The 22,270-nt window shown below is 39.8% G+C and overlaps 1 protein-coding gene across 4 annotated transcripts in view; it reads left to right on the top strand.

The window, feature by feature from the left end:
- Window positions 1-294: 294 nt before the first annotated feature.
- Window positions 295-22,270, top strand: part of LOC145322654 (uncharacterized) — a 61,629-nt gene continuing 39,653 nt past the window's right edge. Inside the window, exons 1-11 of one of the 4 annotated variants that reach the window (XM_080164832.1) lie at window positions 400-488; window positions 1,276-1,381; window positions 13,424-13,478; window positions 13,700-13,723; window positions 15,148-15,257; window positions 16,132-16,219; window positions 16,868-16,936; window positions 18,144-18,194; window positions 18,294-18,364; window positions 19,313-19,381; window positions 21,268-21,366. In XM_080164832.1, coding sequence (XP_080020958.1) covers window positions 455-488; window positions 1,276-1,381; window positions 13,424-13,478; window positions 13,700-13,723; window positions 15,148-15,257; window positions 16,132-16,219; window positions 16,868-16,936; window positions 18,144-18,194; window positions 18,294-18,364; window positions 19,313-19,381; window positions 21,268-21,366 — 776 coding nt within the window. In that variant the 5' untranslated portion in view covers window positions 400-454. Of the gene's footprint in view, window positions 489-1,275; window positions 1,382-13,423; window positions 13,479-13,699; window positions 13,724-15,147; window positions 15,258-16,131; window positions 16,220-16,867; window positions 16,937-18,044; window positions 18,096-18,143; window positions 18,195-18,242; window positions 18,365-19,312; window positions 19,382-21,267; window positions 21,367-22,270 lie in introns of all 4 variants that reach the window. The other 3 variants (XM_080164831.1, XM_080164833.1, XM_080164830.1) reach the window with 3 other exon arrangements.

Raw genomic sequence — 22,270 nt, 5'->3', positions numbered from 1 at the left:
GTTACGTCCCTCCCTGGAGTTAACATCTATTTTAGGATATAATCTGAAAGTTTCATAACTGTGAGGGAGGGGACATTGGAATATTACACTAGTCCCCAAAGTTTTAAAATTTAAAAGTTTTCTTATTTGATGGCTTGACAATTTGAGGACTTGTATTAAATTTTGATTGGTAGGCTCATTAAGTTGAGTGTCCAAATGTTCAACCACTAATTGTATATACAGTAGAGGTTTTGTTTATTATCATTGAGGATGTACATCAATTTATCGGCTATTGTCTTATCCCTTTGGATCTCTGATTTTTAAGCTAGTAAATCATCATAAGTTGTATATTTTTATCTTTTTTTTATAGGCAAAATGTAAACAAAGTTTCTGCATATTGAAGAAGATTTATCAATCTCAGTCTGTAAGAATAACTTAAATTATCAGGTTATAATGTTTATCATCAAGTGAAAAAATGTATACAAGTGATTGTTCTATATTTCTTACAGGTATTAGGTTCGCTCATCGTCGTTGAGGTGATAGGTTCGAATCTTGGCTCAACACAGTGTCATAACTTCAGACAATATAATAGATTTCTACTGCTACTGTAGCAGGTGCGCGACATTAAGAGAGTAGGGGGAAATGCCTTGGCCTAAGACAGGAGCAGCTCATTGCCATGCACAGTTAGGACTTCCAGATAAAGGTCGTGCAATAAAAGAGTTGGTTGTCTGTTACATACCCCGGGAAAAGGAGATATTTGGCTCCGCTTAATTACTCCTTAGTTGTTGGACAGCATCCTCCTCCGTATGAGGTATTTGATATGTAATAATTCTTACAAATATTAATTATCATGATACTGACAAAGTATTTTTTCTGTACAATCATATGATGTTATTATTGTCGTTAATAAAACAAAAATAAAAGAGATACGATGTTTATTTTTATTGTTAAACAAATATTAATTGTTAAAAGTTACAAAGTTGAAAAATACCAGAGTGCATTGTATACTTCTTGTGTTTATTTTTTAGATAAATTGAAAGTAAGGAGGATTTTATTGATTATTATATCAATTCAGGTTAGGTTTGATTATATTGGGTACTCGGTAGCCCCACAGGTAACGGGCACCCAAGGTATAGACCCTGCAGGATAAGGCATAGAAAAAAACTCACCCCCTCCCCCTTATTTTCCTGTATTTAATAAAATTAGGATTAAGGGTTAACAGTGCTCAACCTGCACTTTATGTGAAAGTAACATACTTTTTATTAAAAAATTATTTTTTAAAAATCTTTTATTCAGTGCCAACCATGGATGAGCCGTCTGGCAGCCAAAGCATGGCGAAACCAAGAACTGAGAAGTGGCCCCAGGCCGTCAGAAAAGTAACTAGACAACATAATGTTGCAAGGTAAATAACTATAAAAAACAAGGATGACAACATCCATGAAAGCAAAGCTCTGAAACAGAAGGACAAACGAACATTAACATTTATAGAGTGTCAGAACTGAATAAGCAGAATATGAAAGTAAAACTACTTTGTAATAGGAATCCGTTTTTCTAAAAATCAGTTGAATACCATAATTATATCACCTAAAAAGTTATTGCGAAAGGGTTAAAAATTAACATGTTTTAAATGGACATACGGACATTCTGCAAACGGTTATAGAGTTGTTACGCTTTTAAATCGTACCTAATTGTTATAGGACTCATAATGCAAAGTTTAAAATCCATAGGACAATTCTAACATGTCTAATTTAACGAAAAGAGCTAAGCCCTTAGGTACGGATTGACCCTAATTATAGAAAAGCTCCGCTTTTGAAAAAAATGGTATGCAGCTACTAATTTTTTATATTACCATATCTCATTCTGACTAAAATTTATGTACTGTGATATTTTAAAAGAAACAATAGTGAGAATCACAAACGAAGATAAGTGTCCCTAATGGTATTTTCTTATGTCAGGCTTATGTAAGCTTTTAGTTAAGTATACCTTTGGAGTTTCTTAGTTATTGTTAAGTATTCCTAAATGTAGTAATGTCAAGTAAGACTTAGGAAAGGTTTAAGGTACCTTATAAAGTTTACTAGGGGTTCCTATTGTGGTAATACGACACCCAGACGGACAGGCCGTTTACAGAGTTGCTTCGCTGTGACTTATGATAACAAACCCCCTGCACTAATCTTATTATATCACCATCTATCTCATGACCGCTGTTGACCCCGCACCCAGCGGTCAAACTAGCCTGCCTAAATGTGGGAAGGGGACTCAAACATGCAACTATCACGAGTCCCTCACGCGCTTATATAACTGGGAGGCGTTGCCTCCCCTTTTACCACCGCTGCCCCCACAGCCTGTCTGCCGTCGGGAGCTAAGCCCTAGCGCCCCACACCCCCTTCAAACCTAACCATTGTTATAATCTGTTGTATATATATAGTAAACATAACTTGTAAATATTATTCAGTTTAAATATATAATTTCTGTATGATTGAATCCTGCTTGTTTGTTTGGTAGAATAATTAAAGGCTAGGGCTCGTTGAATCCGAACTCGTTACCCCGTGGGCCGAGAACGCTCGGCTTACCAGAACTTGGTGTCAGCGTGTTTCAATCGAGCCTTACAGAAACTAGCCTATTCTACCTCTGATTGGACCCTTTGGCAAGTAAGGGGACAATCAGCCGCCAACTGACCCGTGAGACGGCCTTTTTAGGTCGAATTTCCATCATTTTGAACGCAATATGTGGGCCTCTGGCCTACGGCAAGCAGATTTAGCCTGCTAAAAGCGCCAGTTAAGACGCTTTTCCGTGTCGTGTAGGAGTAGCGCTAGGTGCGCAGCCACGGCAATCGGATAATTTAGCTCAGACGGCTACAGAACTGAGTCCCAAATTGGCAAGTGTAGCTGGGACAAGCCCCAGGACACCCAGGCCAAACCTACGAGACAGACAGCTGGGTGCTGGTCTCCCTAAGAAGGCAATGTGTGGCTGCGAAGCTTCAGCACACAAGTAAGCCCTACCACTGCGACGGATAGCAGATTTTGAGCCACAGGCATGGCAGGACGGGACATTCCCTGCCGCTGCCTCCCAGGATTCGAACCCGAGGCGCTGCAGGACGGGCCATTCCCTGCCGCCATTTTCGGGATTCGAACCAGCGGCGCTGTAGGACGGGTCATTCCCTACCGCCGTCACCCCTCTGAACCTTGCAGGACGGACATTCCCTGCTGCCAGTGCTTCCAGAATCACACCTAGAGCTCCTAGTGATAACAACACATAAGTGTGTATAAATGTCAACCAAGTGATAAAAAATAAATATAAAATTGTTGACCAAGTGATAATTAATAAGCTCTAGTGATTCGAAGCTACAGTCTAAGCCACCATGGTAAGCGATACCACCATAGCTGCGGTGCGGCCACCACCAAAGTTTCTGCCAACCCCAGCCGAACGAGAGGCCCCCTTGTCTCAAGGGCAGGACCTCCACTTCCCCTGCCATGTCAGGGTGAGGTTTCCTACCCCTGACCCTGCCCAGCATGTACAGGTTGATGCCATGATTGATTCTGGCAACCGTGTACCAGGGTCTGCTGTAATTTCTGAGCACCTCATGCACGCGATGGGCGTGCAACGCATGTTGATTCCGGACAACACCCAGATCCTGACTGCTAATGAGGAAGGCCAGCCCCTCCAGGTAATCGGAAAGTTAAAAGAGTTATATATGGCAGTCTCGCACACTCTTATACTCCATCTATACCACGTGACTGTGGTCCGGAACCTCTCACACCCTCTGAACCTAGGAGGGTATTTTCTCAAGGAGTTCGGAACTAGGCTCTGTTTCGACATGCAACCACCTTGCTTGTGGGTGCGTGGGGAGTTTATCCCACTCCGTGGCGTCCCCATTGACCGGGAGACAGCCGAGAGAGAGCTAAGCTATGAGGGGCCCCTGCCAGGCCCCCTGCCTGAGCAGCCGCGTGTGGTTGAGAAAGGCACACACTGGGTGGACGCTGAGCTCAACGCACACAAGGGAGCTAACCTGCTAGCCATGGGGTTGCCCCCAGTGCCCAAGGTGCCAAGGGAGAGCTGCCAACCACGTTTCCTGAGATTGCCAGCCCTCCAGAACCAATCTTCTCCGCCGACACCTTTATTAACGGCCAGCCGTGTCCACCTGGCCCCCTCTACCTGGGACCTCCAGCCAGTCCACCAGCCAAGCCCGAGTCCAGACCCGTCAAGTCGCGGTCTGATGTACCCGGAGCCACACTCAACTCTCAGGCCCCAGCCTCTCCCGGCGCCGTGCCCGTCAAGTCGCGGCCGGACGTCCACGGAGTCAAAGCTGGACCCAGCACTTTGGCCTCTCCCAGCGCCGAGCCCGTCAAATCGTGGCCGGACGCCCTCGGAGCCACACCTGGCTCCGACACGTCAGCCCCTCCAGAAGCCGAGCCCGTCAAGTCGCGGCCGGTGGGTCCCGGAGCCAAAGCTGACCCCGCACCAGCCACGTATAGGCTAAGCGCTGTCACTCCAACTGATGGCCAGCCACCCCAGCTCCGCACAGCCAAGCGGGTGGTCCTGCCTGGCCGCGGGGTTATGGCGGTCCCTGTTGAGCTGGTAGGCCATCGCACCAAGGATGCCATCCAACTAGCTGCCCCAGAACAGAGGTTTGGGGAGGATCTTGTTATTCCAGAGGGCCTGTATGCCCACAGGCCTGGCTCTGCCACTGTGTTTAGAGTACTGGTGGTCAATGAGGGGGAGGTGCCCCTCTTGCTGGATGCTGGCCTCCCAGTGGCAGGGGAGCTGGTCAAACCTGACATTCTAGAGGTCTCTGATACGCCTCCCCCGCGTCTCCACTCGTTCCAAGAACCTGCTGAGCCTATAGACATGCAGGAGTTGTGGGAGGCCCTGGAGATGGAAGACAATGAGTTCCTACGCAAGGACCCCTTGCTCAAGAAGGAGGTCTGGACTATGTTGTCAGAATACAGGGACGTTTTCTCCAATTCTACCCCCGGCTGCACAGATGTGGTTGAGTTGCAGCTGCGCCTCAAGCCAGGGACCCAGCCGATCCGCCAGAGATTTAGGGATCTGAACCCGCGGCAAGAGGCTGAACTGGAGAAACAACTGGACACCTGGCTACAGGAGGGAGTTATAGAGCCGTCAGACTCCGCCTGGAGCAGCCCCCTGGTGCCCATCAAGAAGAAGGACGGGAGCACCCGCTGGGCCGTCGACTACAGAGCCCTCAACAAGTGTCTGGAGCTGGACAGCTACCCCCTGCCTAGGATCCAGCAGTTGGTGGAACGAGCTGGCGGGCACCGGGTCTACAGTGCTTTAGACGCGGTGGCCGCATACTACACCATCCGTGTGTCCGAGGACAGCCAGCCCTGCACCGCCTTCACCACCCCCAGGGGCTTGTATCAATGGAAAAGGATGCCCTTTGGCCTGGCTACGGCACCGTCTGTCTATTCCAGGTTTATTGCAGGGGTCCTAAACCCACTAGGCACAGCCAACCTCCAGTCATACCTTGACGACGTCCTGACCTTCCACCAGGATACCTGGGCCCACCTGGCCAGGCTCCGAGAGGTTTTGGAAGCCCACCGCAGGGGAGGGATCCGCCTCAAGCCAGCAAAGACCAAGCTGTTCCGATCTAAGGTGGATTATCTGGGCCACACCCTCAGCCGTGAGGGGATAGCCATGCAAGAGGACTATATTGACCGTATCTTGGACTGGCCAGCCCCTAGCACCCCCAAGGACTTGCTGGTGTTGCTGGGGTTCTTTGGATACTACCGCCTGTTCATCCCAGAGTATGCAGACCTCACCTACGAGATGAACCGCCAGAAGACGGCCAAGGCCCTAACCTGGACGCCTGAGATGGAAGCCCAACTGCTGCAACTCAAGGACAAGTTCCGCAAGGCCCCCATCCGAGCGCCGCCCAGGTTTGATTTGCCAGCGGTGTTCCAGCTCACCACAGACTTCAGCAGCCGCGCCATCTCTGCCATACTGAGTCAATGTCAGGAGGGCAAGGAGAGGCTGATTGCCGCCGTGGGGCGCAAGACAACCGACCCTGAGACGCGCTACCCGTCCTGGAAGGGAGAGATGGCCGCCATTATGTATGGGATCCGAAAATTCCACGGCATCTTGTCCTACCGCAGCTTCCAGATCAACACTGATTCCTCTGCCTTGCTACAGATGAAATCACTGAACACATCCACAGGGATGGTGGCCCGCTGGCAGGAGGAGCTAGCGGCCTTAGACTTTACCGTCTGCCACAGGCCTGGCACCCAGAATACCAACGCCGACGCCCTCAGCCGCCGGGAAGATGCCAACATGCCAACGGCTAGCGCCGAAGAATTAGCAGAGCAGGCTGAGTATATCCACAACCTTTGCCAGCTAGGGGAGTCCGCAGCTAGCTGGCCTCCTGCCGCCCGACTGGATCCAGCTAGAGTATTGGAGGCCCAGACACAGGACCCCCTCCTGCTCCGTGTCCGCCAATGGGTGGCTGATGGCAAAGCCCCAACCAAGGCTGAGCTGCGTGGCAAGGAACGAGACGAGCAGCAGTACGCCAGCCGCTTCCCAGCCCTGGGGCTTGACGAGCATGGCTGCCTCACCACCACTGACCAGACTCTGACAGGAGAGAGGACAAGATACCTGCTGCCTTCGGCCCTCCAGCAGGACGCGTTCTTTCTAGCCCATGGGACCCCCATGGCTGGGCACTTTGGGATGGACGCAACTATTGCCCGCGTTGCCATGCACTTCTGGTGGCCCAACCTGGCCCGTGACGTCCGCCTGATGGTACAAACCTGCCCTGAGTGTGTCCAGAAAGTTACCAAGGAGAGGCTGAAGCAGGGGATCCATGTGCCCTCCCGCCAGGGGTATCCACAGCAAGTCCTATTCATCGACCTGGTGGGGCCACTGCCAGAGACCCCAGCTGGGAACCGCTACATCCTCACCTGCCAAGATGGATTCAGCCGGTTTGTCAGCCTCTACGCCATCCCCAACAAGCGCACCCTCACGGTGGCTGAAGCCCTGTTGCACCGCCACCTGGCCACGTTCGGATGCCCCCTGAAGATCCATTCCGACAATGGAATGGAATTTACCGGCCAGGTATTCCAGGAACTGGCCTCCAGACTTGAGATTGGCCTGACACATCCACCACCCTACAACCCGCAGTCCAACCGAGTGGAGAGGTTTCATAGGATGCTCAACACAGGCATGCGCCTGTTCCTGGACAGAGACGATAACAACTGGGAGCCACACCTGCCTGCCATCGCCTTTGCCTACAACACCAAGGCCTGCAGATCCACTGGCGTGACCCTGTTCCTGGCCTTCTTTGGGAGAGAGGCCAAACTTCCGGTGGACATGGTACTACGGCTGCCAGAGACCGAATATGCTTCAGTTCCAGCCAACGTCCAAGCTCTCTTGCAGCGCTACTATGCAGTGTATGATGCCATCCAGCAGAAGGAGGAGGGAGCCATCAGGAGGAGCGCGGCAGCTTACGAAGGCACGGCCAAGTATGAGGTTGGAGACTTGGTCTGGTACCTGGCCCCCCGCCTGGTGCCAGGGAAGGCAGCCAAGATTACCAAGAGATGGACTGGCCCCTGGAAAGTAGTGAGGAAAGCTACAGAAGTCCATTATGTCATTAAACCTGCCTCTCCAGTAGCCAGGATCTCAGAAGTTACCGCGCATGTAGGCCGACTGCGCAAATACACTGGAGATGTGACTGCCCACCAGATCCCAGCAGACATCCAAGTTGACATGGACGGCGACGAGGACGCCACTGAGCTGCCAGTGGGAGCGGCGGCGCCCGCAGCTAGCAACCCAGGGGAGCTCCCAGTGCACCAGCCAGCCGCAGCCGCCCCACAGCTTAGCGGCCCAGATCGTGACCCAGTAGAGGAGAACCTGCAGGAGCAGCCCAACGAACCACCGCCGCCGCCGCCCGCTCCAGAGCCACTCAGAGATGCTATCTGGAATCCTGACGCGGACATGGAGAACCTGCCAGCCAGCAGCGAGCCTGTAGGAGAAGAGCCAGCCACTGCGATGGAAGAAGCCGCCCCAGAAGAAGAAGAAGAAGCCATGTGCCCCCTGCTGATGACAGCCATCCCCATCCGGGTAGGAGCTAGGAGACCAAGCAATCTGAATCAAGCAGGCGCCCCCATGGAGTTCTATGCACCATTTGCCATCGCCATTCCACCCTTAGGAACCATCAGAGTCTGCCTAGGCCTCCGTGTCCAGCTACCAGCCGAGACAGAACTAATCCTGCAGACGAGGCAAAATTTCCAGCGGCGGGGCTTGGCCGTCGCCAACCCACGCCTAGAAGCCAACCAGGAGCTGACAATGCTGATCACCAACCACAGTCAGACTGAGCAACGAGTGTCCCAGGGAGCCTGTGTAGCCCGAGCTGTCCTCCATCGAGCTGTGCCCCAAGAACTGCCTGTCCGGCGCAGGCATAGGCTGTCGTATCCCCAGGTTCAAGGCCTGGTGGCTCAGGAGCCACGCAACCCTTGAAGGGGAGGTTGTGGTAATACGACACCCAGACGGACAGGCCGTTTACAGAGTTGCTTCGCTGTGACTTATGATAACAAACCCCCTGCACTAATCTTATTATATCACCATCTATCTCATGACCGCTGTTGACCCCGCACCCAGCGGTCAAACTAGCCTGCCTAAATGTGGGAAGGGGACTCAAACATGCAACTATCACGAGTCCCTCACGCGCTTATATAACTGGGAGGCGTTGCCTCCCCTTTTACCACCGCTGCCCCCACAGCCTGTCTGCCGTCGGGAGCTAAGCCCTAGCGCCCCACACCCCCTTCAAACCTAACCATTGTTATAATCTGTTGTATATATATAGTAAACATAACTTGTAAATATTATTCAGTTTAAATATATAATTTCTGTATGATTGAATCCTGCTTGTTTGTTTGGTAGAATAATTAAAGGCTAGGGCTCGTTGAATCCGAACTCGTTACCCCGTGGGCCGAGAACGCTCGGCTTACCAGACTATTTTGTTCTTAGTTACATTAAGCTATGTCAAGAAAAAGCAGGTTTGATGATATACGAGTACCTTTTGGGTTATGTCTTAAAACAGCCAATTGTTTTTCTAACTAAAATTTTGGAAAAATATTCCTATCTTTTGTTTTTGAGCACGGTTCCTTGTAAATTCCGCCACATACATCCTATCTGTGTTATAAATAATAGCAAGTAACCATATAAGGCCTCTTTAAAGATATTTTTGATTTTTCTAATTATAAAGAATGGTTACTTAAAAATATTTTTATAGGGTGATTTTTTTAATAGAAAATATGGTAAATTAACCTCCCCCAATATATATAAAAAACACAAATCATATTCAAATATTGGAAATGGGCAGGTGTCCTAAACATTTGCAAATTATTTTTTTCGTTAAAACGAATGAACAACAAAATATATGTGATCATTTCATTCTACATTTAAAGAGTTATAATTCAAAATTTATTACAATGAGTACACTTTTAGTTATCTATAATATTTCTTTTTTTCTATTTATGTAGACGAAAAAAACTTTGCTCTAATTAAGACTTGTCTTTCATATTTTTTTAAATTTTATTTCTTAATTATTTAATTAGGGTTACATAAAATTACTTAGGTATACTTAAAATATATAAAAGGTATCTTATCTAGTTAAGTCAGGTAGAAAGCAAGTACACATTCTCATTCAATCCAGGAAGGGAGGGGTCATTGGGCTTTCTAAAATATTACATTAGTCCCCAAAGTTTTATTATAACGTTTTCTTATTCAATAGCTTAATAACTGTTGGGACTTTTTTCAAAATTTTAAGTGGTATGTTTATTAATCTTAATATCCAACCGTTTCAATAACTTGTACAGGACAATGACGTCCAAGCTTTTTTATGTTGGGGGGGGGGTGTAAAAATTAAAATGCAAAAATTTTGCCTCGGCATCCCCAAATTCAATTTGGACGGAATATCAATCTATCTACTATTGTCTTATCCCTTTAGATCCCTTATTTCCTCTACTTACAAATGAAAGATATGTTCATAGATGTTCCTTAATATACGCCAAAATTTAAAAATAAAGTAAAGTGTAAAAAATTCAAGGGCCATTAAAAAGAGATATAATAAAGGGTTTCTAAAATATCTCGCTAGCTTCTGGAATAAATCGGTTTCTTTTCATGGAAGCTTCTTATATTTGTTATATTTGTAAAAAAAGGAAACTGTTATTCTTGCTTTAAAAAAACTTTTTAAAATAAAACAAACTGTTTTCATGCGCAGTTCTTAGTCCAGACACACACAGACATACATTCTATCTTTCGGCTCTAAAGATACATAAACCCCTCTAAAGATAGTAGATTTATAAGAATTGCTTCAAAATATTTTGTAAAGGATAATTTTTTTTATTCGCAATTTGCTTAGCATGGTCAGAATCATGAATTATAATCAAATGGGCAGATGCTAAACATTTAAAAAACCTTTTTGGTTAAAATGTATAAACAACAAAAAAGATTATTAAGATTAAATTTTACAAAGAGACATATAAAAAAACTTATTACGTATTACATATTATGAGTATAATACTATTAATTCATGATCTTTCTTAAATCATTTTTATTTACTTTAGTAAACTTGAAAAATCTTTGGTCCATAAAACTTTAATTTTATGATTTTTATTTTAATTTTAATTTACTTTATAAGGCTTACCTAAATTTTACATTGAGAAAGGCTACATACACTTTAGTTAAGCTTAGCTATACATATAAAACTAGGAAACGTTTTTATAAATAAGCCAAAACAAAATTTCTTAACTGCAATACACAATTTTCAAAATTTCAAAAATTCAAGGAAAACAGGTTCTCAAAGCTGCCTAAAGTTTCCATGCATAAAAAACTTCAGCATAAACTTTCTAAATTAACTTCATTATTTAACCAAAAAAATTCAAAATGAAGAAACGCTAGGAGAGGCTTACATAAAAAGATAGGGTATACTAAAAGGGTTCTTAATTGGAGAGAAAGCAGGTAGACAATAAAGAAAGGAAGAGGGGTAGACAAGGGTTACTTAGAAATTAATGTAAGTATAACTTTAAGGAAGGCTTACATAAAGAAATAGGTATACTTAAAGTGTTCTTAAATGGAGAGAAAGCAGGTAAAAATTCAAAAAGCAGAAATGTTAGGAGAGGGGAAGGGGGGTTGACAAGAAGTACTTACAAATTAATGTACGGTTTTCATGACAAGTACAACTTTACATAAAAAAAGCAATCTTAAAGCCAAACAAATAGAATTTAATTGGTTATTTTTAAAAACAGCAAATTAATTGTTCTTTTAGCTTAAAAAAATTTTTTAAAAAAATTTTAGGACAAAATACAACTTTTTTGGAGGAATATTTTTCACCCCCCCCCCCCCACTTGAGGAGGGGGAGTCAAATTTGATTACCCAATATCTTGTTTTAGATTTTATAAGAAAAATTTTAAAAAAAATTTGTTGGGTAGAAAAAAATTTTTTTTGGGGGGGGGTGCCGGTGCCCCCCTATCATCATTTTAAATTTTAGTTAAAAAATTATAAAAAAAAAATTGTGGGGGGGGTATTTTTCATTTTTGGGGGCGTTGGGGTTATCCCACCCCCCAAGAAAATAGTTATAAACCTTCCCAGGACTTATGAGAAGCTACCTTGTTAAGGAGAACCCAACCGGTTCAGCGGTTAGCGAGATCCTTCGGTACAGATACACAGACAGACACACAAACTTCCTGTTACTTTAGTATAAGGATGAGGATGTACTACTACAGGTTTGGGGGGATGTTTTATGGGGTTCAGGAAACCCTCCCCCAAATAAAATAAAATGGAGGGGATGAAAAATATATCTCCCAAAAAGCTGTATTTTGTCCAAAGTTTTTGTTTATGTTTTTTTTGGTGATCCCCCCCCCCCCCCCTAAGTAAAAAAGGATGTAAAAACAAAGGTTGTTGAATAAAAGTGTGGAGGAAGCGAAAATTCATTATCAAACAGGGGACATGCACAATTTTTTTTAGCCCTCTAGCTTTAATAGGAGCTGAGATAATGGGGGGGGGGGGCATTGAACTACTGATAAAGGTGCGGCAAGGGGCCCAACTGTTAAGGGTTAAGTCTCACAAATTATGGATCCCGATTGACCATCTAGCTCTATTATATCTATTGGTTAATTATACTGTAGTACTGCTGTACTTCCTTATTATGTTTTTGGTTATTTTTAAAAACAGCAAATCGTTCTTTTAGCTTGAATTAAAAAAAAATATTATTGCCTTAAATAGTTTCAAATGAAGTTTCTATTTAATTCCCATGCACACACAGACATACATCCTATATTTGTTATACATAATTGCGGCTACTTTTCTAAACTTTAAAGATGTAAGATTTATAAAGAAAGATTTTAAATTTTTTTTGTACAGAGTGATTTCTTTGCTTGGTATATAGGCACTACATGAAATATAGATAAATCACATGACTTATAATTAAATATTTGAAATGGAAAAAGTGCTGAATCTTTGATCCTTTTTTGTTAAATTGAATGAACAACTATGGCGATGTGAAAATTAAATTCTACAAAGAGTTATATTTAAAACTTATTACAAAGAGTATGCTTTTAGCTCTATATGATTCTATAAGATTTTTTTCTATTGTATCAAAGTTTAATTTAATCCACAAAATTTTTTGTTAAAAAATATATCAAATTGTTAAGCTAAGAAACAATTTTATTCATTATTTTTTTTTAATAAATTAACGACACCCTTAGGTAACCCTAGGTGGAGAATTATATGAAAAGGGAGGATTTATAAGGCTGGGGCATCATAAAGGGAGAGAGGTTTATGATAGGGATTCCTAAATCTTTTACTTAAAAGATAGGAAGAGTTTTTATTAATCAGCTAAAAAATCTCTTAATTAGTAAAAACAAGATTAAGATTAAGGGAAAAAATGTAGAAAACTTAAAATAGAATATACAGCCTCATTCATGATAATTTTTAACGTCTCTAAGTCTAATAAAACTTTTCTTATATAACCCCAATTGAAAGAACACTAAGGGACGGGGGGGGGGGGAGGGGAATGGTGATTGTTATGGCGGCTATTCATTGGGGGGGAATCGTTTGAAAAGGGTAGATGTGGAGGGGGGGCTGACAAAGGAAGACAACTTAGAGTACCTTATATTGATATGATAGGTTTATGTAAGGCTAAAGTATTCCTATCAAAATCTTTACCTAAGCTTGACATTACTAAATTTAAGGGTAGACTATCTCCCCTAAACTAAAGTAAGGCTAAAGATACCCTTATTTTTAAGGGGTCCCTAATAAACCGTTTGTGATTAGCTTTAATAACCCTTCCAAACTTCGTACTTGCACATATCAACAAAATCTTTTAATTCATGTTAGAAACTGTTCAAATTTTCTCTTTCATTTTTAAAATCTTACAAAAAAAGAAAATGAACAAGTTCGAATACAGGAAATAAATTTAAATATGTGATTTTTTTAGTCAGTGGTATGAAGAAATATACAAAGATACACCCGCCTGGTTCCTGGGACCAAAGGTAATTGTTAATTTTCCAGTATGGCTTTGAAACCGATTAATATCCGCTGGATTATAACCGGTTCAGCAATACTGGAAAATCATATATATAGCATTGTATTACAGACAATTTTCTACGAATAATAAAATCAAACCATAAAATTTGTAATCACGGGGTTTTGGCCCCTTGGGGTTAACAAAGCTGTTTAATAATTATTTCTAAACATTTTTTTTATTTTTTAGGCTGAAAACTTGGATCTTCTCAAGGCAAAGCTTTTTAATATTTTTTCAAAATATTTTCCAGCATTGCATCGAAACCTATCAATATCCGATGGATTAGAACTGGTATACTGAAAACTCATGTATAGCATCGTAATACCGACAATTTTCCACAAATATAATAATAAAATTAATAACAATTTTGTTAGCCAGGGCCTTTCTGGGTAACAAAACTGTTATTAATGTTATAATTTTTCATATTAATATCCGCAGAAAGCTGTATGTAATACGAAACGATTATTTTCTTTTCTGATTCATAAAAATCCACAAAAGTCCCCAAAGTTGTTAATCGAAAAAGAAAACGGTCTTTGAAAACTTTGAGAGTTGGTTTAATAAACAGCCCGACGTCCCTTCCCTTCAAAATTAAAATTAAAAAATCATTTGATGAAAACTATAATGAGAAAATAAAAATTATGTCTCGTATTCATTCGAATCCGGTGGATAGGAACCGGTTCTCATCCATACGAAAAACTATGTCTAGCATCGTATTATATCCAGCTTTATACGAATATAAAAATGTACAATCATAAGATTAAAACCAGTTTTTTTAGCTCGTGCCTTCGGCACCTCGGGGCTAAAAAAACTAGTTTTAATCTTATAATTGTACATTCTATATCCGCGAAAAGCTGTTTATAATACGATGCGAGAAATAACTATTCCTTAATAAATACATTTCATCTGAAATAATGTTTGTAATATTATAAAACATTACTCCCATTTTTTTTATTTTTAAAATAAATGTACGTAAAACATTGAAACCAAGGATTTGTAATAACAAATTGCCTAAGGCTAGAAATGAGGTTTTAACAATTTGATGATGAATTTTTCAATAAAAAGTAGGACATAAAGGAAGATGATTAAAGTCCCTCAACAGATTATGACGTCATACGACAGAATAGCTAATGAAAAACATAGTGTTTTCTCAAAATTCCTAAGTCGAGTACAGAACAGCTTTTCCCATCCCTCCAAACTTATTTTGAAATAATTAGGGGGGGGGGGGGTCGTATGTTATGTTTTATTATATTGGGTACAAGGATACCCCGCATAAATTAATTTTTAATTTGTTTTTAAAAATAGTTAACAGGGAGAGGGGGCTCGCTAGGCACTTACAGGAAATGCACCAAAACCATTCCTTATATTGAAAATACATATTCCACGTTTCTACCTCTATTAAAACCAGTGGCGTGCACAGTAATTCACCTGGGAGGAGAGAAACCATAAGATGGATAAAAAAGAGAAGGTTGGCCCCATAAATTTTAATTTCTAGGGGGGTGTTGACAACTCCTCTACACCTTCCAACTGCACGCCTCGTATCATAACTACCATATGCAAAATTTTACGCTCAAAAACTTTTAAAGTTCAATATAACGTCTTTTATCCCAATAAATTCTAAAGAGCTATTGAATGGACAGGAATTGATAGATTTTGCCATAACTGAGCATGCAGAGTTCAGAAAGTACAAATACTTTCCTCTGGATCCAGAGTTTGTGGATGAGAACAAAAAAAATTCTCCAGAATACAGGTAAATACAATTGCAGGTTAAACCAGGGTCAAATTTGGCAAATACATATTTTGTGATATAGTTTTTGTTTGAGTTTTACAATTAATTTTTTTTTTAAATTATTTACTACATGTACAAAAACAAGAGGTTCTTAAAACCAAATATATAATTTTAGAAGCAGTAAATAAGTGGTTTTGTACTTGTACTATATAAAGTAGGTTCCAGTGGTAGGGACCTTTTTCTGCTCTAATGTAGCTACTTGGCTGTGTTTATCATTTTTCTGATGCTATTGGCTGATATTTAAAGACCAAATTGAAAGTCGGTACAAGTTCTATATACAATAATTTAATCAATGCCCCCTAAATTGTTTTACTTTAATATATGAATGAATTTATGGCAATTGACAAACATATTAAAACTAACGACAAAAATACAATTTAAAATCTTTCAGAATTATAAATCTGCAACTGACAACAACACAACTGCTAATGTGTACATATGCTAAATACACTTACTGACAAAAAAGGGACAGCGAAAACGTCATGTTTGACGTCATAAAATTACGTCTATTATCAATCTCTGTTTTTGGGGTTTTCTTTCCCTCTTCTCCTCCCATCCTTCCTTTTTAGATGTATGACTTCACGCATGAAACTTTCCGCTTCAACCCCCCCCCCCAAAAAAAAAAAGTTGTATCTCAGATAGGAATTTATGACAAAATTTGTGCTACCAAAAGATTTTTACTAATGTAAGATAGGTCATTGAAATGACATAGCCACGCAATGACAAAATTTGTGCGACCTAAAGATTTTTACTAATGTAAGATAGGTTATTGAAATGACATAGCCACGCAACAAATGCAATAAACAACAAATCTTAAGCCTTTGTTTTTATTTAGTAAGTCTGTTGACAAGATTTGGAAAATGTTGGATGTTCTATCAAAACGGCTACAGAATTCTATTCCATTCAGCAATTTCAGAAGTCAGGTACACGTTTCCCCCTCGTTTAAAAGTAATTTGATAGCTAACAGGAAAAACTTGGAAGTCGCACCAAAAAAATGACGCCATACGATAACCAATGAGAGGCCAGCATAAATTTTACCAATGGTCAATTACTGTGTATACTGGCCTTTCATTGGTCTACTTTATTGTATGGCGTTTTTATTTTGGTGTGCTGTCTTGAAAAACTTGACTTGAATGTTGTTTGTTAAAATGTATAAACCTCTTTCCAAAATACAGTTATCTTAATAGAAATTGCCTAAATATTATCTATCATTCATTCACCCATACATTTCATGTCAACATAATTTGATTAATAATTAATACACATTAATAAACTTTTATATGTATTAATTAACGGTATTCTAATAATGACAATATATGTATTAGTGGACAATAATACACCAAACAACTTTAAATGTGGGGATGGGGAGGAAGTCGATTAATTTTTTCTAGGGCCAATTTTCTTTGGAGGCTGAAGGTACCCTCCCTCAAATTAGTTATAAACCTTTCAGGACCCTAAAAGAAACATCAATATAAGAAGAACCATATAAGTTCAGCGATATCTTTAGCTATACAAACAACTACAGACAGATACACATCCTGTTACTTTTATATAAAGATTATTTTGTTTAGGGACATATGTTATGGGATACAACTCTGGCAGCAAACGTTGGTTATATAGCCGCTCTGCTCTATAATCAGGTATAATATATTTAGTTTTGCCCTCTCTTATTATCATAATAATTCTACTCGCAAGCTTACTGTAAACTGTACTTTTCCTCAAATTTCCTATCGAGCACTGAAGCCCCTCCACCTTATTAAAACAAAATTGAAAATAAAAAAAAGTTTGGCCCTCTTCTGCGTTTAGCCACTCCGCCGGGTTAGTGACAACCGCAGGGGTTAGTCATAGATAAAAACTACCCCCCCCCCCCTTATTTTAATTTATTTCAAAAATAGTGATGGGGGCGGGGCAGTACTAGATAGGCTTTTAAGGGAAAGCATCTGAATGTTATTGTTTATTAAGAATAATGTTGTCAGTATGGCAACTAGAGAAGGAATTGGCCAGGGACAAGGGAATGCTTTTTTGGCAAACAATGCTTTAGAGCTGATTTCATAGATTTTCAGTTAAAACTAGTTAATGAGATTGCTTTATTATTACTTTATCAGTTTTTGCTTACTTTACTAGAAGCCATGCAATAATGATTGTTAGATATTAGTTCCATGTTCAGTTTTGAAATGGACGAGCAGAAATAAAGATTTTACATCCCTTAAATATCTTATCTAAATCATAGACTTCTCGTAAATTATATGTTAAATAGTGAATAAAATTTTTTGAAAATCCCAAAAAGTGGATAGCTGTAATACTTTGAAAAATATTTAAGATTATTTAAATATTTATCTAAAAATTAAAAACAAAAAAAGTTTTTACGACATCTAGCAATAAAACTCTACACTACATAACTATGCTTTTCCAAATTTTAATTTTAGGAAGTAATCAAAAATGTTTTTAAAATCTCCCTACTTTTGAATTGTTTAGTAAGAATTCTGTTTTTGTTTTGAATAATCGTCTGCTATTTTCTTATTTAATAGTAAGATTTAGTAATGAGATTTAGCGAATTTAAACCCTTATGTACTCTACTATAAACCCTTTTTGATAATAGTTGAACCATCCATAACATTCAAAACTTTTAAAGGTTTCGTGATGAGGTTGCATGATTTTAATAGAATTGTTGGTCAGACAGACCTTCCCTTGTCCCTGGAATTAGCTACTCTGTGCTATGGTTGGATATAATCATACTTGTATATTTAGAATAATGTTGCTAGTATGGCAAGCAGTGTTACCCTACAACTAGAGAAGGAAGTAGCTACTCTGTGCCATAGTTGGATATAATCATACTAGTTTATTTAGAATAATGTTGCTAGTATGGCAAGCAGTGTTACCCTACAACTAGAGAAGGAAGTAGCTACTCTGTGCTATAGTTGGATATAATCATACTTGTATATTTAGAATAATGTTGCTAGTATGGCAAGTAGTGTTACCCTACAACTAGAGAAGGAGGTAGCTAAAGATCTGTGTGCTATGGTTGGATATAACACTGATGAAAATAATTACAGTTTGGATACTGACAGGTAAATGGATATATTATTACTTGGATGTTACGTTAGATTTTTCATGTTCTCTAATAAAATTAAACTCGCAGCAGGCTAAAATAACGATACCCAACCACTCACTCCCTTTACCCAATTTCCTCCTACTGAATACGAACTGACCAGTAAATGAGTTACATGTAAGCAACCTTAATTGATGACGTAGGAGGACAAAGTGTCTCAAAAATCAGCCATGTGACGTCATAAAAATGAGGGAAATAAGTGGAGAAGTGTGAATGAAAACCCCCAAAAAAAGATATATAATCACTCCTTTTTATAACGTTACATGGCTGATTTATGAGACACTTTGTCCCGCTACTTGACGACAATTTTTTTCCCTGTCATAATATCCACGTATATTCTAAATCCAGTATATCAAATTTTGCTTGAATGTTTCGTTAAACCTGGAAACGTTAACCGATTAACCTCCCGTTTTATAAGCAAAGTTTTTAGTTTTTAACTATTTCGTCAGTGGTCTTGAGGGTTAAGACGATGAAGGATAAACTGATATACGTACCCAATGATAATAAACATGATTACCCCTTCTGTAGATTAAATTATATGTCGGAACATATGGACAATACTAGTTTTCAACTAAGGAACCAAAATTTAGTTGAGGTACCCAAGGTTTTTTATTCGACAAACAAGATAACGTAGTTATAACCTTTGGGTACTAGTGTAATTTACAGCCCAATATCCCTACCTCCCTGGTATTTCGTAAAATTTACTTTTTATTCTACCACATAAAATTAGTAATTTGTGTGTATGTGTTCCAAAAGATCTCGTAAGCGGCTGAATAAATTGTTAATCAACGTTCACGGAATTTTAAGCTATTGAAAAATTACCTACCCCCCCCCCCCCTTCCTAAGGGGCGAAGTCATTCTTTAGTAGAAATTAATAAGAAAAAAAATTTTGGACTTTATTTTTTAGGCCTCTGTCTTGGGGCCATTTGCCAAACGGTGGAAGCGTAGCCAACATAGAGGCCATGTGGGCAGCAAGGTAAATAATTAGTATAGCTGCTCTATTACCGTCCGTCTGTACGTCAGTTACAAGGTGGAAGCGTAGCCAACATAGAGGCCATGTGGGCAGCAAGGTAAATAATTAGTATAGCTGCTCTATTACCGTCCGTCTGTACGTCAGTTACAAGGTGGAAGCGTAGCCAACATAGAGGCCATGTGGGCAGCAAGGTAAATAATTAGTATAGCTGCTCTATTACCGTCCGTCTGTACGTCAGTTACAAGGTGGAAGCGTAGCCAACATAGAGGCCATGTGGGCGGCAAGTTAAATAATTATTAGCAGCGCAGCTAATCTAGAGCTATGTTATGTTCGTCCGTCTGTACGTCAGTTACAAGGTCAAGGTGGAAGCGTAGCCAACATAGAGGGCATGTAAACAGCAAGATAAATAATTAGTAGAAGCGCAGCTACTCTAGAACTGGGGCTTGTCCGTCCATCTGCCTGTCCGTATGTCACTCTGTTACAACAACAAAAAAAGTACTTAAGGTTTCGAGATTTTTCAGTATTTTTTTATTTATAATTCATTCCTTGCTACTCTTTATGCCTAATTTTTGTTTTTTTTTAAATAACTTTTATGGAATTTTTTCATCGAAGTTATTTTTAAAATTCTAATTCTACTATGCTTATGAACACTTATTATTCCGAATAAGTAAATTAACTAGTCACTGATAGAGATGCTACGAGTCCTAGAACGTATTTTCTTCAGAATCCTTTTAATTATCTCTTTTTATTCCAATTTCTATAAAATAAATATGCACAAAATGTACGGCACGACAGGCTACAATTGAATCAAGACAAAAGTAAGTGCCGAGCTCTGGGACCTATGTATGGTGAAACTAGACATAAAACCATGATGATTACAGGTAAAACCAAAATATTTCAGCGGGATCTTTTTGAGAAAATTTGATTTGAAAATTTCAGGTTCAATTTTCACCCCCTAGGAGTTGTCGTATAATCATGACAAGAAAAATAAAGATTATTTATTTAAAATTTTGAACAACTTTGCTTTTATGAAGTCTTTCATAAAACCTATTTATATATGATTTATTTAAGGCTGCTTCTCCGTGACTTTAGCAAAGCAACTGATAAAAATGGCCATTAATTAACTCCCTTCAGGAGTGGTTTCACGAAGAGCTTTATAAAATCAAACTTGTTCAAAATTTTAAATAAATAATCTTTGCTTTTCTTGTCTTGATTATGCGGCAACTCCTAGGGGTAAAATTGAACTTGAAATTTTCAAATCTAATTTTCTCAAAAAGATCCCGCTGACATATTTTGGTTTTACCTGGAATCATTATGGTTTTATGTCTAATTTCACCATACATAGGTCCCAGAGCTCGGCACTTACTTTTGTCTTGATTCAATTGTAGCCTGGCGTGACGGTATTTTCTCTAGAACAGCTTTTCTAGGTATGACTATAGGCAATTTTCCAAACGTCTGTCTGTTTTATTTGATTTCATTGTTTTTAGAGTTTTTTTTAAAATGACCTACAGGATCCACCATTTATAGTACATCGTGTTCAATTATATTTTCCTATTGTTTTTTTCTTGTTTATAATCTAGACTAATTTCTAGTTAACATTTATAAAAAAATGTACTTTTCATTGTGAATTCTATTGATTTTAATTTTGAAAATTAGAAAAGCATAAAAATTTGTTTACAAAAAAATATAATACACAAAATTACCCCTTCTGTAGACTAAAATTAGTGGTTTATAAATGTCTAATAAACACTCAATTTAATAAATCAAAAATTAAAATTTAATTCCCCAAAGTTGTTAAGCCCATGAATATTAAAACTTTGGGGACTAGTGTAATAGATAGCTTATTGTCACCTCTCTCTAAAAAAATGCTGAGTTTTGTAATGTTTTAGGTGTTTGAAATACAACGCCCTGTCGTTGAAGCTGATGTTAAAGAAAGAGACGGATAAAGAAGGACCTCTGGCAAAAGTTTGGAATTATTTCCAGTTCAGGTAAAGTAATATTTATTGATTGTATTATAAACAACTTTCCGCGGATAGCGAAATGAAAAATTTTAAGATTAACCTTCGACACCCAATAAGGTTTAAACATTCTATGGACCTAAAAATCGACACTATAAAAAAGAATCATATCGGTTCAGTGGAAAGCGAGATCCATCGCTACAAACAGACATATAGACATCCTGTTACTTTTATATCAAGATGAAATATTAGTCAGATTTACAAAAATGCCTTGGCCTTTAAACAGGTTCAGTGTTTCAAAGAATAGGAAAATTGTTCCCCTTAGTTATCCTTACCTTTGCTAATGTCGTTTGGGTGAGTTGCACCTGGACTGAACAGTCAACTTGTCAACTCAAGGCCAGACTCTTGGTCCTTCACCTCATACCCGTAGTACAGTACATTACAGACAACCAACTCTCTGTGATGCACGACCTTTGTCTGAGAAGTCCTAACTGTGCATGGTAACGAGTTGCGCCTGTTTTGGGCCAAGGCATTCCCCCCACTCTAACTATTTACGTGGCGCATTTGACATAGTAGCAGTGGGAACCATTTTTAACGTCTTTAGTTTTGACGCGGTGTCGGACCGAGATTCGAACCTATCACCTTCCCGACGACGAGCGAATGCGCTACGTGTTAAGCCACATTAGCATATCCTTACCTTTACAATTTTGTGTATTATTTTTTTACAAAAGTTTTTTTGATTTTAGACTTTTTTATATTCGTCTTAACTAAAAGCTTGAATTACCAAGATGAAATAATATTTTTTGATTAAAAAAATATTATTTATTTACGTAGGTTATTCTTATTCAGTATTCATTATTATGTTCATATTAATTAAATTCATGATTTATTTCGTAAGCAAATCATATAAAGAACTCTTATGTTAATAAGTAGC

Source organism: Acartia tonsa, chromosome 6 (assembly GCF_053477335.1).
Source record: "Acartia tonsa isolate MP-2025a chromosome 6, ASM5347733v1, whole genome shotgun sequence".
Taxonomy (NCBI): domain Eukaryota; kingdom Metazoa; phylum Arthropoda; class Copepoda; order Calanoida; family Acartiidae; genus Acartia; species Acartia tonsa.
Note: the sequence above shows the minus strand (reverse complement) of the source record. Positions and strands in the feature narration are given on the sequence as shown.